Source organism: Tenebrio molitor, chromosome 5 (assembly GCF_963966145.1).
Source record: "Tenebrio molitor chromosome 5, icTenMoli1.1, whole genome shotgun sequence".
NCBI lineage: Eukaryota > Metazoa > Arthropoda > Insecta > Coleoptera > Tenebrionidae > Tenebrio > Tenebrio molitor.
The window spans coordinates 15,964,061-15,981,304 of NC_091050.1; the positions used below are offsets into that span (position 1 = coordinate 15,964,061).

General features: G+C 42.4%; 1 protein-coding gene across 4 annotated transcripts in view; it reads right to left on the reverse strand.

Moving 5' to 3' along the window:
- LOC138130632 (dipeptidase 1-like) overlaps positions 1 to 17,244 on the reverse strand; it is a 155,330-nt gene that overhangs the window by 109,869 nt on the left and 28,217 nt on the right. For 2 of the 4 annotated variants that reach the window (XR_011159614.1, XM_069047231.1), the window contains exons 1-2: positions 14,777 to 15,437; positions 2,351 to 2,944 (exon numbers count right to left, since the gene is read on the reverse strand). Coding sequence is in view for 3 of the 4 variants with exons in the window: in XM_069047231.1 (XP_068903332.1) it covers positions 2,351 to 2,931 (581 nt within the window). In the remaining variant the exon portion in view is untranslated. Of the gene's footprint in view, positions 1 to 2,350; positions 2,945 to 14,776; positions 15,438 to 17,244 lie in introns of those variants that run through there. The other 2 variants (XM_069047233.1, XM_069047232.1) reach the window with 1 other exon arrangement.

Consider the following 17,244-nt stretch of genomic DNA (forward strand, 5'->3'; position numbering starts at 1 on the left):
AAAAACGCCACTTGCCGCCTTCATTTTACGGATAATTTGCGACATTTAGCCGTTGCCTGTTCCTTCACTCGATAATGTCGTCGTAAATTCCGGATAAATTCCCATCTGATCTTCACGTGCTTCCGGCGTGTTTATTTACTCTTATCGACAGAAAGGTGCCACCCCCGGAAGTTTATTTACAAATAAAATCTCTCGAGAAAGCGACGAACGAAAGCGTAACGCGCGTTCACAACGAGAGGTGGCGCCAAGGTTCGACTCTGCCTCGCGACCGTCGCCCCTCGAAGCTATACGTTCGGTCGGTTTCTTTGTGCATATTTTTTTCTCTTTATCTGTGGATTTTCTTCCGCCTCGCGGCTTTCTGAGGTTTTGCTAATAACGAATTCTGACTGTGCCAGCGTTGTGATTCAATTTTTGTGTGCGGTTTAGCCGCTGCAATTTAATTAAAACGCGCCAGAAACGCAGTTAAGCGCTCAAGTTATCGCCTTTGATCGGGCGAAATTTCCCAGTTATTACACCAGTTTCCGCCCTTTCACACTGTTAATAACAACAAGATGCACCAGAAGCAAATATTCTAATTACGTGACGTCTTGTTCGCGTTTTAATTGCGGGCCGCAAGTGTCGGGGCGGGTTTTTGCCCCGCGCCGGTGATAAATAATTCCGATAAAAATGCTAAAAGCCCCTTTATGTGCAACAATTTCGTCTAATAGCTACAACACAACTAATTAATTATTTTGAAAGCTTTCCGTAATTGAGGGAGGCATTAGACTTATAATAAATTATATTCAAGCGGGTTCGGGTTTCACGCCGCCGATTAAATTTTAAATACAATCAGGGGCCGAGTTTACTTTTTCCAAGATTTTCATTATTCAGGACTAATTTGAATTTATTGATCAGCGCACGAGGCCCACAGGCCGAACAACCCCCAAATAGACCTTGACCCGCCGCCGCCGAAAATTAATCACGTTATTAGGCCGCCGTTTTTCCCACCAAGACATAGTTGGCTTGTTAACGTAGGTGTAAGCTGACGGATCCTGTCAAAATACCGCCCGCAAGGCCTTACCCTCGTCCCAACCCAAAGAAAATACTCGACCGGCAGGCCCAAAAATGTTGTTGTTGTTGTTACATCGCACTCGACAGAATAAGAGTCCCTGCTTGGATCAAAATCGAACAGCACCGGTCCGAAAGTGGAACTCTGGCGACAAGCGAATCTTATTTTGTCAATTTCGGCGGAAGCAAAACTCTCGCTGATAAACACCCAGCCGGGTTCGACTCACTTTTGTGTATCATTAAGCCCGGCAACGACGGAAAGTTTGATGAATTATTAAATCAAGCCAACTTTTTAGATTTAAAGTTTGGCCAAGTTCGGCTATCGATCCGACTTTTATTGCTGAAAGAACAACCCGGCCCGATAACTCAAATCTCGTTTCGCGGCTAAGTCCGCCCGGGGGAGGGAAAAAACAATAATTTAAAATTTCGCCAAATTATCAATTTCGCCGGAGAGTTTGAGTGAAGTCGACGCGTCAAAACAACTTATCTCCCTTCAAAGTAAACGTCTAACTTGTGTTCCACTCGTTTTATAACATTGCAAAACGGCCGAATTACATTATCGAAGTTGGCAAGTCGACTTTTTCTTCTTTTTCAAACACGTCGCGCCCTCCTTCCTCGGATGTGTCACAAATCTGTTTGCCCTAATTGACAGTAATGAAGCTCCCCTTATCGAGCCTAATCGCATTAAAAAGCCCGATTCGCCTTACGATTGTAAAAGCGGCTCGATCAAACTTTTGAAAGCTGCACTCTGTGCGGCCCGATTTTAATCAAATCCGAAGACTCCGGGAAAATTATGATGCGAAATGCCTAAAATTGCACCGAACGATCTGACCTAGTTGAACTCTAGTCGCAACTGAATTAAACAATTAGGTAAATTGAAGGGGGACTACCGCAATTGAGATTATGTATGAGCCAGCCTGGAGCGCCCGAGCTAATACATCCCTCGCGGCTGGTTTGATATTATTAAAAGTTTACCGGATTTGGAGCGGGGGAAGGCGAACCTATGCGCTTCTCTCGGTTATAGAGTCGCGTGGACGGGCGTCACGCGTGAGTCGCCGAGGCTGACGCCATCTCCCGGCCGGATCTTTGGACTGTAATGAAAACCCCCGGACGCGAGCGAGGAGAATACATATTGCGTGTTTTTTAGTCGTAAGTTTCTCATTAAGCTCCCGAGTCGAGTCGTCGCGTCCTCCATCTGGTTCCGGGGCCCGACCCGCGCAAAAACCCGGCCATAAATCAGCGAAATCGTGGCCTTTGTGTAAATCGCTCGCGTCGCAAACAAGACAAACGCCCCCATACAGACCTCGAGCTCGTCCTGAACGGGTGCCCTCTCCTGAACCCGTAATCGTCGCACTTAAACTCCTTATCGTAAGCACACGATTTTATCGCACAGTTTTCATCACCGTAACCGTCGTAAACCACGTTATTAGGTCCGCGGTGGATATTGATGATTTCGGGGGACTGCATCCGCTTCCTCTGCATCTTCTGGAGCTGCTCGCACTGGAAGGCGTGCTTCGGACGCGGCGCGAACTTCGACACCTTCCGGTCGAGGCTGAACTGGCTCAGGTTGGTGCTCTCGAACTTGGGCAGCGTGCTGAACGAGCGGTTCATCACGACGGCCGGCGAGCCCTTGGCGAGGATCGCTTCTTTGGCGCAGTTGCACAGCTCGATGTCCACCGGGAAGCGGTTAGCGTTCCGTTCCGGGCTGTACCTCAGGTCCTGCGGGGTCTTGAACGGGTCGTAGTTGGTCTTGAGGAGGTACTCGGAGCTGCGGTGGCCCTCCACGTTCTGGTTGCCATCGTCGAGGGTCACGCCCACGTTCTGGTAGTCCCGGTAGTCGTTGTCGTTGGGCGTGCTGGCTTGGGTGTACTTGGAAGATTTCATCTTCGACTGGGATCTGCAAAAAAGAACAAATTCAGAAGTGTACACCTGCAGAAGGGACTAAATAAATTTCGAAAGAGCTCTCGCGTTTTATTCGCCAGCAGTGACAATAATCCGCGAATAATCCGGAACTTTTTCCATAAACTAATTTTTTCCCGGTGATTATCTAAATCGTGCGGGCCCGCCCCCGGAGCCGAAACTGGTACGCGGACGAGTCCCCGGGGTAATTCCCCGGATTGCGAAATTTGGCGAGTTCACACGGTGCGGCCGGTTGCTGAGCACTTAGAGAGGGAATATCTTTGTGAAAAATGCAAATCCTTATTTTTCAGGTAAACTGGAAAAGTTTGCCTTTCCAATAGAAAACCTTATATCAGTTTAAACAAACGGAAATAGGGGAAAAAGTTGCGCCTTATACCACCAAAATTGAATTTCATAACAGTTCCATCAGGAGGGGCCCCGAGCGGGAATCCCACCATGAAATATGCGACTCCCAACCGGTATAAATTCCCGGCGTCGATTCGCTTTTTGCTCAGGTTAAATTTTTTGCCAATTCCTGTTCAAATTGACACAATAACGCTCATATTTGCACCAGCAGGCGTCCCACACTCGCATCCGACGCCGATTTAATTTTAAATTTGCACGTTTTCATTATCGCTTTTAATTTTTCGACGTCCCAAACCTGATTTGAATTTTTTTAATCCCGGACGGGACACGGACGCCCAAATCCGGCGCAAATACCTGACTGCTGTCGCGCCTTTGCCAGATCAGCGTCGAGGAAACGGCAAGACAAGCCGATTCCGATATTTTCCCCGGCATTAAAATTTTTTCCGGTTAATCCGGGGATTACGGAATTGGGACGTCAACACAAAAACATTCTGGAATTGCAGCCGGAGCCAGACGAGGAACAAGTTCCTCTCCGTAATTGTCGGTTTAAATTTCCGGTTAACTGCATCCGGAACTCTTTCATTATTCTGTCCGTTCGATGGGGCTTCCACTCTCGTGCGGAAACTTCGCCAGAACGGACAATTTTCCCCGATACAAGAAGAGACAAGAATTAATATTCGTTCCTGGAAAATTTTAATTTCCCCTACGTACGACGTTGAAATTTTTTTTATTATTATTCTGAAAAGATTCCAAATTACTCCACTTTCTACACTGATGAAATTACGTTTTCTCCGATCAATTAGCGATGCTAAATTGGCCTCGGTTTTCAGCTAATTTGGTCCAGGATCGTTCGACAATACTCCTGCAGGAGCATTGTTCCGCCGGCACGAATTAATTTACGGAATATTTCGCGTCATAATTATATTATTTACAGAACAATGCAAACAAAAAAGCTTCGGTTACATCCCTCGAGTTCATTTCTCTCCCCTAAAGTGTCGAGGCGATTAATTAAAAATATGTTTACAAGAGAAGTATGACGCGGGGGGGAATTTTTATTTATGGGAGGTTAAATTTAGGAGGGTTCTGCAACAAAGTGAAATCAGAACAATGTTTTCTAAGGCAAGGACCATTTAAAAAATTGCTTTTTTCTTTTCAAAGATTCACAAAAAACTCCTTCAAACTGGGTCCGCCAAAGTCAAGACTTCAATTTACGTCGAAAAGACTGTGAAACAAATTTATACAGTGTGGAATAAAAGGATTTACATCTAGTTACCTTTGCATTACCCTTGTAAAAATACGAAATGCCGCTCTACAAAAAAAAAAGAAAGCCTAACCTCAAAATATTCCAAAATTCCAAATGTGATTTATTGCGAAGGGATGATATGAATGCAAAGTAGAGATTGAAATTAAAAAGAAGCTAACAAAAGCAAGTCACAGCTAGTGTTGAAAGTGGCCACCAACGTTTGTTAATTCAATTTAGTAAATTGTAACAATTGTCAATTCGATTGATGACATTTATTGACAGAACTAATAGTTCGGCACTTCAAAAAAAAAGTAGAGCGGTACAGGAAAATTTACATGTGCAAAAATTCCAAAGGTAACTAGATGTAAATCATTTTATTCCACACTGTAGTATGTAATACGGGGTCATTATAAATGATTGTCCCATCGTAGTTGGCGTTGAATACCCACACAAATTTTGAATGTGCCGCTACCCTCGCAACGTTAGACAAACTATAGTGGCCAGATTTCCACTACCGCCGGTAGCGCCACCTATCGGCGATACTAGTCTCACTCATGTTATGAAGCTTGCGGCACATTCAACTACGTCACCAATGAGACAATCATTTATAATGACTCTGTATTATGTTGTTTTGTTTAATATGTACTGATTCCAAGACAAGTGAGCTTGAGACAAATGAAAATCAGTTGACGTTGATATCTGGCGGTCGACAAGAGAAAATGGATGATTTCAGTGAAAAGTAAGAATATTAGTGGGGCGAGAACGGAGCCCTGGGGGACGGCAGAACTCCAACGCCAGTTTGTGTACAGGTGTGTCAAGTGGCAAAAGTGGCCGCCAGGGTGCGACCAAAGAAAATGGCAAAGGTCCTTGCGATTTCACGGTGCACGGCCCACGCGATTAAATTAGGAAAACTTGCAGGAATCGGCGGCTCGATCGTTCTTTGTTTTAAAGTTAAAAACTCCAGAACGAAGGCGAAGAGCGAGGGGCTGGCGAAATTAATTTTATCGAATCGAACGCTTCCAACTTTTTACAATTACAACTTCTCCAAGATAATAATCCGAACTCAAGACTGCTCGACTTAACTTTAAACAACATGATCTCGAACTTTACAATATTGTTATTGTTTGGCCGGTTTTTTCCGGGGTATCGTTGCGGAAACTTCCCGCTGGAACGCGATTAATCTCGGCTGAAAAAACAATCGCCCTAATTAAAAAAGCTCGACAAACATTGACGATCGAAAAAGCCGTGTTTTTGACAACGCTTTCTTTCATCTGGATCCGCCGGTTGTGACAGTTTTTTCGTGGCGGTGTCGGTTGGCTGATCAGACACGTTCGTGTCTTCATTAACGCGTGAATCCGCCCCTTTTTGGCCCCCGTGGGGGTCCCGACGGCCCCCGAAAAACCGGCGATTTAGTAATAATCGCCGGGCGTCGTTATTAATTTATGCTCGGCGTTAATAGCCATTAACGCAATCTGTTTGGGCGTCGCAAAAACGGCCACTCGAACCCTTCCTAATGAGCCATAAGAAATTATCAAGTGGGGCTCCATTAACCGGAAATCGCCCTAAACCGGAATTTTTTTTCGGCCCGATCCGGCGGACACGACCGCTTGCGACGCTAAAAATCACCGGATTATTATCGACGTCGACGTTACGTTGTAAATGATTTTGTTTACGCAAAAACCGGAGGCGTGTTCTCGACTGGGAGCGGAGAAAAAAATTAATTAGTTTATCTGACATCGATCCGGCCGTTAACGACGTGGGATCTCGCGGAGCTGTCACCGGACCGGAAGGATAATAAATGAAAAATGTTTTTTAAGAATGACAAACTTGAATTAAAAACGTGCATTTGCATATTCGCCAAGCCGACAGAGTAAATAAAACGGGACGGGGAGACGGAGCTAATAAAAGCCGACGAAAGGGATTAAAGAAGCGGCCCGGGTCGTCGGGGTCATTTCGCTTTTGCCCTTTTTCCGTTTGAAAAATTCTTCGGCGCAAAAACAATATTTCTGGCGGGACAAGCGATCGGAAATTAAAAGCGGCGAGAATGAAAAAATATTGCTCTTTCGCTTAAGCGCGGACAAAATTGTTTTTTTTTTCAAGCTCGGTCTATTAAAAAGCTAATGAAAATGTCAGAAACCGGCGAGTACAATCGATCCCCGCCGACATTATAATATTTAAGTCGTCGTTGCTGAGTCCGACCGGAATACTCCGCGCGTTTCGGTTCGACGAGAGCGGCACGCGACGGGACACTCGCCCCGCTCGAGAAACCACCCGACGCGTACCACTAATCGCGAACAGAGCTACACCGCTGATACCGTCTAGCTAATTAACTCCAGAAAGCTACTCATCCACCATGCATAATCCAGACCGTCCCGATAAACGTCCTGAATACGTAAAAAGTATCATATAGAAATGGCGCTGCTCGGCTAATATTTAATCACATCCTTGGCGGTTATTTCCGCAGGATTACGACGTCTAGACTTCTTTCGACGGTGGTCCGGATGCACTTTAATACCCTGGAACACTCATCTCCATTAATTTTCCGTTTTAATTAGAATTTATTAAACAACAAAATTGTATCCTGATGTATTAATTAAAACCATCGCAAAAATAATGACTCTATAATATCAAAGGACGAGGGTCCTGTTCAATTTGCTGGTGCCGGGCCGGCTTTTAATTGAAATAATTATTTGACGTGCAGACGTTTTGACTGACGTTATGGAAATCGCTGCCCGGAAAAATTACTTGACAACAAGGGAAAAACGGGAGGGAGGTTTTTGCCCCCGATTTTATGGATTGTGAGCTTGTTAGGACCGTTGCAGCGTAATTTTTACCCAAAAAAGTAAGGCTACGGCCGACGCATAAATCATAATTCACAATTACAAACGACCCCCGATAATGACGCGATTTAGCCCCGAGAATATCGCTCCCCAAATGGAAGTATTTCTCTTCTCGTGCCCGCAAAATCCTCCATTTCCTTCTTTTTCTCATGGAAACTCACCGATTCGAATTTATCTATGCATTTGATAAATTTATTCATGAATTATTCCACGGTTTATGGTTGGTGTTTGATGTTCTTTTTTTGGTTAATTTCGTTATGTTAACAAAATTATATTGTGTGTTTTATTTATTTTTTACGATTTTTCCAACAGTTCTTTTTTTTTATGGATCTCGTAACAAAACAAAATACAAGCTTTTGAACAACACGGCTCATTTACTTTTCCGCACATTGCCGCTGGTTTTTCCCGGAAAAAATATTGATTAAAAAATAAAAATTAGAAAATGCCATTTTCTGGTTCCGATTCACCCCGATTCCGATCAACTCTTTTCGCATTTCCAAAACAAAACGTGCACTCGACGGAATACATTATAATTTGCCTCGATAATTGGATATAACATATTCAAACTACATCACTGAGCCCAAAACTCCGATTACACCAACGAGAGAAAATTAAATCATACAAATTTCATTTTCACTCTTTGATCCTTTATGGCGCGTTCGCGTACCAACGATTTGAATAATTCAATCGACTTAATGTATCAACTTTTTAATCTGCAACTATCCATCCCTCCAACTATTGCAACAATCCTACACAGTGTTTGTCGCAGAAGAAAACTGATTAAAAAGCAGAGCCAGCGCATTTTCCTTATTAAATTCTCGCTTTGCCGTGAATTCCCTGAATTTTTCACCACTCCTCGATACTTCTGACGTGTCCAACTTTTCGCCGAAACCACATGAAAGATTTCCGACCCTCTCAAATAATAAAGTCGGGAGAAAAATATCGAAATGACGCGACATCTGTCCTCACCCTTTGTGGCAAACTTTCGCCTTGTTTTTTAACCGCCCCCGTCGATTTGCTTATCTTGGACGATAACGGGCGACTCGTCGGTCGAAATTAAATTTCCATCATCTTGAGAGCGCGATATTTTCGCTGGTGGATGAAATTTTTAAAATAAACAAACTCGGCGAAGTCAGAGAAAGAGAGGGAAATGTGTCGTTACGTAATGTTGGCCGGAAAAAAATAAAGGAAAAAAAATTATCCCGTCGCATTCCGTCTTGGGAATATTCTGGATGCGCCCGCATAAATTCCGAAGATAACTACGTATGTGTACGTACCGCAAAGATATGTGAGGAGAGCTGTGTATTTCACGTCTAACAAGGCCGAGCCGGAAAAGTACTTTGTATAAATTTACACAGACGGAGTAATTGGATGAGCTCAACCACTTCAATTCGCAAACGTTCGAATATAGCCGCCGAAGGCTGCGATTCGGCATTTCTTACCCTTTTTCCGACCGTTCCCCCATAAATCCCGAACAAATCCAGTTCCGCCATTCGGAAATCGAAAGTGATGTCGCTGCCGGCTAAACCAACACCGTTAACAACGCCAGACATTTTTTCCGACCGCCACTACATCGCTCCAGCTAGTTTCATTTTTTTGTTTCGTACGTGCGCTCCTTCCCCCCGTTTCGGGAATCGCCCGAGGGGGAGGGCGTCTCCCGCGGGAGTCTTAGGGAAATGGACGAGTCGGACGCATTTCCAGAAACAACAGGATATGTTTATCGTGTGATGTGTGCACGCGAAATTGTCCCTCGTCGCTGAACATTCTCCGCCATCCGCGGATTGACTACGAAAATCGCGGATACGGACCTGTTCGGTCAGGGCTCATCGCCCACATCCCATTATCGGAAATATAGTATTGCGCGTTAGTTTTTCGTCTGTCCGTTTCGAAATTGAACTTATATGTGATTAAAAGCTTTGTGAAATTTATACGTTGCGGAGATTGCGTTATGCAATCATGGATCGCGTTGATACTGCGCTCGTGTAAACAAAGGGGCAATTAGCGAAATTATGTTTTACGATGAAATATTCAAAACGGCTACGCTTATGCACGACACGGCTGAAAAACTGCAATCCACCATTGATCTACTGAACAGTAAACAAGCGCGACGTGATTGCGGTGTGTGGAGTTGCTTCATCTTGGGGCGGTGTATGAATGTACACGTTTAATGCGTTTAAACTAAAGACGAAGATGGATTTGTCAATTTTTCCCCCGATTAGCCATCTACCATTTTAATAACATATAAAATTATATTTTCGCTGCTTCTACCATTTCCAATTTAGATTTCTTAGCAGACTTAGCCTGGATAAATATTTAAATCGTGTTATTTGAGAAAACATATCTCGCTGTTTGAATTCGAATGTTTGGGAGGCAAAGGTAATATGAAATGGATAGATAGATGTTGTTTATTTAGCAGTTAGGGACATTACGAGTTTTAGATTCAAAAATAAAAATACAATAAATAAAAAATTCGTATACACTGGTACAAGAGATCTTATCTGCAAAGATCACTGGAACTTCAGCATCACCGCATCTTTCGTGTCAGCAATAATTGCAAATCATGTCTTTAGACCATCTGAAAATGTTCTTCCCGATCTGCATGTTCAACTTGTGATGGTGATCTCTCCAGTGACCGGTAGCAGACATCCTCATCCTTTGGAAGATCATTCAGAGGCATCTCAAACTTGCTGGACTCCAAAAGACGAACGATTGAAATGGAAATGGGTTTTTCTTTTTTTTTCTGAAGCAATAATTATCTGAACTTGATCACGTTTACGGTCACGCTGAATTCATCTATTTTTTACTTCTGGAAGAGGGTGACAACTCATGTTTAATCTGGTCGTTGTGGATCAATACCATCAACATTTATTTCGTTACGCTTCCAAATTAATTTCCACCTGAATTTTGTTTGCTTCACACAAGAAGTCAGTCTCTTCGAAGATGTCACAACAAACAGAGTGAAACCCTGTAGATGCAACACTCTTCACTTTTCTTTCACATTTTGAATCTTTACGTAGATGCGTTCAGAAAGTTCAGAAATATCAAGTTGAAACTGAATGATTTTTGTTCTTTCTTAAATCAATAACATCTTCACTGTAAGTAAGTTTCCCCATCACAGTTTTATTTGGGGGGTTGTAGTTTGTGAGTCACACGCAAAATATTTCCAAAATACTGTTTAGCTAAATTAATAATGTCTTGATTTCGTGTGTAAACGCAATAAAAAAATGATCCTTAGCTGATACTTTCATAATAATTTTTAAAACTTTCTATTTCATTCATACATACAAAGTGATCAAAAAGAAAACAAATCAGAGCAGGCGTTGCCAATTATTATCGGTCGCGTCGTAGCGGAATCATATGCAAATAAGCGTTCAATGCAGGGGCGTAGACAATTTGTGGTCTCAAACGCTACTTTATAATAAATCATACATCGTGAATTTTAGACGTTGGAATTATACTTGTGCATTTTACTATTATTATCTGATAATGGAGAAAATTTACCTATAAAATAAACAAGAGTAATATTTTACACTCGTAGGAATGGGTAATTTACAAGCTTTATTGCCACACGCGACGCCACTGGTAAGCAGATTTTTCGCGGAAATGTCAAACAAATGTCAGTTTTAGAGCAACGGTATTGATGTTAACCTTGAAAATAGTTTTCGATTTCGGCAAAGTTTACGGACGTTTCCTGTAATTGTACGCAACAATTATCCCGGAATAACTGGTAAAATGAGTTTTACCATTGAAGATAAAGCAATAATTTATTAATAATTGGTGGAGGGTTAAGAAAATTAATAATAAATTTTTCGAGGTGTAGGCAACCAATAAAACGACTGTGTATAGCAAGTATACAAATATGTGTACGATTTAGCTAAGAGAGACGTTTCGGATAAAACAAAAGGTGAGGTAGCACTCTTGATTTTTTTTTATTCATCACTCGGTATGTTGCGTCTAAATATCCACGTTTGGCGGATTTCAAAGCTGTTTCTTTTTCAGCATAAGTACTTGACTACATTCACTTTGCACTATGTTGAGACGCATCCTTCACTCTCTGCGAATAATAGTCGCAGTACTATACTATCACTCCTTCAAGCTCGTCAAAATACTGATCAACATTCTCTTTGGTAGACCTAGAGTTCCTGTCGACTTCCAAAGGCTTAAAACATTTTTGTGATACTTTAAACCAATGATAAAAGTGCGTCTCTTGTGCTATTTTTTGCTAATATTCAAAATATACTCAACCAATATCAACTCTGGTTCCTCTGTACAACCTGTTGGACCTTCGTAATATCTCTGACAAATCCAATTTTCTTGATAAACTCGAAACAGAGTTTAGAGTAATAAAATAATTGGAAGCTTGTTTGGAAGCAATTTTCTCATTTTTTACTCGACAGTCATTTTTTTTCTTCCAGCTTTTTCTCCCAGCACACTCTCTTATTTTTGCTTTTCATTCTTTATAATTGATCAAATCTCGACTATGAGCAAAAGATACGTGGGTCGCGTTAATTTAATAAATTTCGAACCTTCCCACCGGTAATGCAGAATATTCCATGTAACACCTTTGCCTGAATTCCACATTACCCTACACCTACCAGCCTACACCAAGTTAAAAATATACATTTATTAACAGCTTACCTGATTTTCAAGTAAATTCTCTAATTCACTTGCTACCGTGAGATCGAAAAAAAAAAAAAATTGAGAACTGTAACCAAAAATTTCAGTTGGCAATTCAATAATGATGTCAGTCTTAAAAGTTAGGTTAGTGATTTTGAGAACGTTGAAATCTTGATTTTCATAAAGGTGTGAATTATGTGTGACCTGTCGCTTGTAAGAGAATTTCCTCACCTAGTGCAATGAAACAATCAGATTTAACACTCCCGCACCTTTATTCAACGGTGACCGCGTAGCATTAATTCAGGAATTGTGCCAGTCCTGTTTTTGAACACGTGGTTTTTCAGGTATGGAAAAACAAAATAATCAAGGCAAATTGCTGGTAGGTAAGTGCTTTGAAAATACGGAAACTTTTTTTGAAATTCCTCAAAAACTCGAGGTGTCGAAAAGGACCATTCTCCGTTCTCTCCATTTCTGAAGTAACACTGCACAATAAAAATGTTTTATTCGGAATCGTATTGTAATATGCACATTCCTAACCTTAAACGATTCCTTTTTATCTTTACTTCCCTCTCTTGGTCAGTAATAGGCCACTTTCCGCCCTGTTATGACGTTTTTCCAGTGGCGTACACGAATTGTCGAAAAACGGTAGAAATGAAATTTAATCAAATTAATGGTTTATTTGCTAAAAATGTAATGATTCCGAATAAAATAGTATACAAACCTCGGTGGGAAGGTGTTTCCTTCCTGCCTCGGGCATTAGTTCACCTCGGCTACGCCTTGGTAAACTATCTTAGCTCTCGACAGGAATGAAACACTTTCCACCTCGGTATGTAATCTACTATTACTCTAAAGTAAACATATTGTAATAGCAAATTTTAATAGTCAATATAATTAATAATGACAGTTACTATTGTAATGAGTTAATGACATCTGATGACATTTGAATTACAAAGTTATCGCACGGATCATCAGAGATATCATCAGATTTCATCAGGAAATTAAAAATGACAAAATTTTACATGAGCCGAATCTCCTCTACATTAAAAAAAAACAAAATTTGTTTTCATTTTATGACTTTTTCCTTCCGCTTTGCGAAAACACGACCACCGAATTATATAAAAAATAAACACTGTTCTGTTGTTGTTTTCCCATTATCCGTATTTATAACCCTCCCCGGCACCGTCGCCCTCCCTTTGTCGCCGAATCGGAAAAGCTCAGCTCCAGTTTCGCACTTTTCCCGAACTCCATACTTCTAATTGCTCGCCCGTCCGATAATTCATGACCTCCGGAATGATCATTACGATCGTATTAGGGGAAGCTTCCCTAATTAACGAACTGCGAATCGATTAAAATTTAACGCTTTCCTTAATTGAAAGATTTTTCATCGCGGCTGCACCGTTTCAGCTCTCACATAAAAAGGGTTAACCGCTTTATAATAACTGTTCAAACACGAAACCCTAATTAACCCTCTCTTAATCCATTATATTTTCCTAAATGAGGATCAAGTTGCCTATTGTTTACTCGTTTTGACGGGTCGTAATTCGCGATTAAAATCCGCGAGTCGCTACTTCGTCGAAATCGAGTGGGGCGTTTCCTCTTGTTGTGGCCCAAAAAAGAACCAGGATTGTTGCGAAACATCGCCGCAATCCATCCGACCGATAAACAATAATAACTGCAACAGAATTTGTATTTATTACTGGAATTTCGCCGGAGTTACGTGTGATACATTGTTGCATTTATTAAATTGTCTGCTGATGATGCTATGGTAACCGGAACATAATATTAATGACGACCAGTTGGCCGAGTGGAAAAATAAATGCATTAAATGGGATAATCCGGTGCGGATTTTCCATTACACTACGCTTTGGTGGACATTAATATTTTGATTCGGTTATGGACAATACCGCTTCTCATTTGTTTGGTTTCCATCGAGAGTCGAGGGAGTCCAAAGGGATGAGCGATTTACTTTGCAACACCAATTTTTATTTCCACACCAAAACAAATATCAAAACATTTTTTATTGCAACTTGCGGAAGGGTCGATGTAGATTTTTCGTATTAAAAATCCGGTTTGATCTCGGCATTTACTAGAATCGACTGTTGTCGAAAGAGTAAACTGCAAAATACACACAACTCGGTAATCCTATTGGAAAAAAAATCATAAAAATTCAGCGAGAATCACGTTTCAGTGGTGAATGTTTGATTTTTCCAATAAAAAAAAAATCTCGACAAGTTTTTAATTATTCACACGAAAGGCATAAATATCGCAGAGAGTTGCCACTTATTTTTATGCAAAATTTAGGTAGAACCTCAAGGAAGAGCGAAAAGAAGAGGGGGTGGGCGACGGGGGCGAGATAAAAATGCACCCCGACCACCAATCACTTAACTCCAATGATTAAAGAACTACAACACTACACACCGTTTAAAAAGATTAAAAGCCGGGGTCCCGGAAATCTGGTCGAAATTAACTGTTCGCCAGACGTTCGCCGCATTTTTCCGCCAAGAAAATGAAGGCGTAATCACCTTCCGAAATGGGGGGCTGAAACACATGGCCGAGTGAAATATCGCCGCCAACAAGCCATTAATGCAAGCCCCGACGTAAAAAGTTGGCGATTTTTTGCGCGAGAAATTTAATTGCTTTGTTAACATCCACGGCCGACGCTTCTTCCGAATCCGGTCCGGGAAGCGATTAAATCGCGCATTCAACGCGAAAAAAAAACGCGAGGGGGTCAGTCGGTCGGGGCCGACTCCTGGGTGATAGTTACCAGTTAGTTTACGTCATATTTTCGGTGTCCATAACTCGTGAAACACTCCACAGTGAACGGGGCCAAGTCAGTCGTCCATCACGCTGCGCGTTTGAAACTCCAGGACGATCTGTTTACCGGACGAGTTCGCGCTCGTGCACGCCAACACCGGATACTCCGGGATACGTCGCTGCATCCGCGCGAGGCTACTGACTCCGGTACGGCTCCAGTGAAAGCTGAAGCTGAGCCTTTTTGGAGCTTTCACGACGCGCCTGCGTCCATCTTCGAAGCTTTGACCTGTTTAGTTTGACACCTCCGCTCCTGGAGGATGCGATCCCTTCTTTTCCGAGCATTGTCTTCGCGGGGACGGTTCGGGCGCGGAGAGGACTGAATGGACCCGAACACTCTTTCAGGGCGTCGTGTTCGCTCTGGCACAGAAAACAACACCGTTTATACAGAACAAATCAAATTCTACATGTTCACAACACCTGCACCGGACATCACAAAATTTGAGGTTATGACGTCGTTTTCACCATAGACAAAAACTAATTATGTAGTAATAATAATTAATAACAAGTCATTAAAATGTTGTAACTTTAGGCAAATAAATCGCAACGAATACGACCACGAGACGTTTTAAAACTGACAACCGGATGACGCATCGTTCCATTAATCTGACAATTTAAATTTGACATTTAAGCGGAAATTAAATTATCGTCGTTTATTATTGTTCGTTTGTAATTTAACCAAACACAATTTGAATAAAACCGTAAATCGCATCTCACAAGTACCATTTATTGCGATAATTTTCCCGTTTGCGTTCATGAGTCCAAGTTGGGGTACGTTCCGTAACCGGTGGTGACCACAGACCGGTGCGTTGATGTGACAGTGTCAACTGTCAAGCCGTAAGATTAAAGACAAAAATGTTTGCGTGAAGTGTTTTTAATGAAATTGAAAAAAGAAGTTCGTGGTTGAGTCGAACATCAGCTGTGCCTCGTTCGTGGGAAATTACCAAATAACGCAAACTTGAAATGTGACGTCTCTTTCAGATTTAGGAACATCGACACGCTTCCATCTGCAAAACGATCGATTCCGTCGAACAAATTCAGGAAATAACGAGGTGCACTGCACTGGAGCATTGTCGCTGATGAATTCGCCAAACCGCACCGACACTTGAATGTAGGCCATCACGGCAGCCCCTTTCACTCCTCTAATATGAATTTAAATCGTGCAGATTCGGCATCGCCATAAATCAACCGAAGAATACACCCTGATACGCCATGTTTATATTAAATTTGACGGGAGCATTTTCGGGTGCACCCGGACGGCCCCCGCAGACAATTTACGACACCGAGTTCGATAAGTTCGGCTGGAATCGATAGGATGGATGTCGTCCGGGCGAAAACACGCTAACAATGGCACATAAGCTGATTATCTTTATTCGTATCTCGAGTCGCACGGTTCTCTTAACATTTTCGGCTCCGGAGCGATCGGGATTTATTGTTATCGGCGGGAGAATACGGAAGGCCGACACGTGCACACATTTGGCGTGCACGCAACGCTCGACGGAGACGACGTTCGGGAGTGCATCGGTCGGGAGCGGTCACGTGAAGTGTGACTCGATTCCGGGTGAACTAGTACCGGATCACACGTGGTGACGATCGCCGACACGTGTTGCCACACTCACGCTAGACGTAATCAAGGAGCGGACCACTCGAACGCCCCGACAACGGCGACATTTGCATAATCGACTGCTTAACACCGGAACGGCTCTAAATTATTGTTCCGGAACACTTTTCCAGATCTGCCCGGACTCGATATCGGCGCATAATACGGAAAGGGAGCCGGAGAAACTGTCATAACTGTTACGACCCGAAGCTCATTAGCCCGAGAAGGTCAAAAAGTCCGTGTCGATCTATAATTTTGTCAGGAGTCGAGGAATTTGTCTCTCGACTTGAAAGTTATCAATTCCGGTGGCCCAAAGTGTTCTTCTGATGCGTCTTCCCTGTTGCACATCGGCGCAATTATTATAATTCAATAACTTCCGGTCGCTTCGGGTCGCTTGTTCCGCTTGTCGTCCGGATAAATCTCGAATTGATGAAGCAATCTCCGCGAAATGAACAGATTAAGTTTAAATTTAATATAACACCCGGCTGCTCCAAGATATTACCATCAGAACAGATCGCGTCCTTCCGTGTGTAAACACGACCGAAAAACCCGGAAAAGTTGGAATACGCTTCCAGAAACTCGAAAACATGCGAGATTGGCTGGATGGCTTCTTCATAACACAACAATCCAATTTAATCTGATATTCTCCTTGATATAAACGACGAGTGACAGCTGTCAATGTCAGCCGCCATCCTAAAAAGTTTCCATTTTATAGGTTAGGTTTTTGCGGTAGTTAAAACGTAAAAGTGGTGCAGTTCTTGGCAAAATGAAGGTTTCGTCGATGAATTCGCAGTCCGATGACGGTCAATTGGAAAGAATTG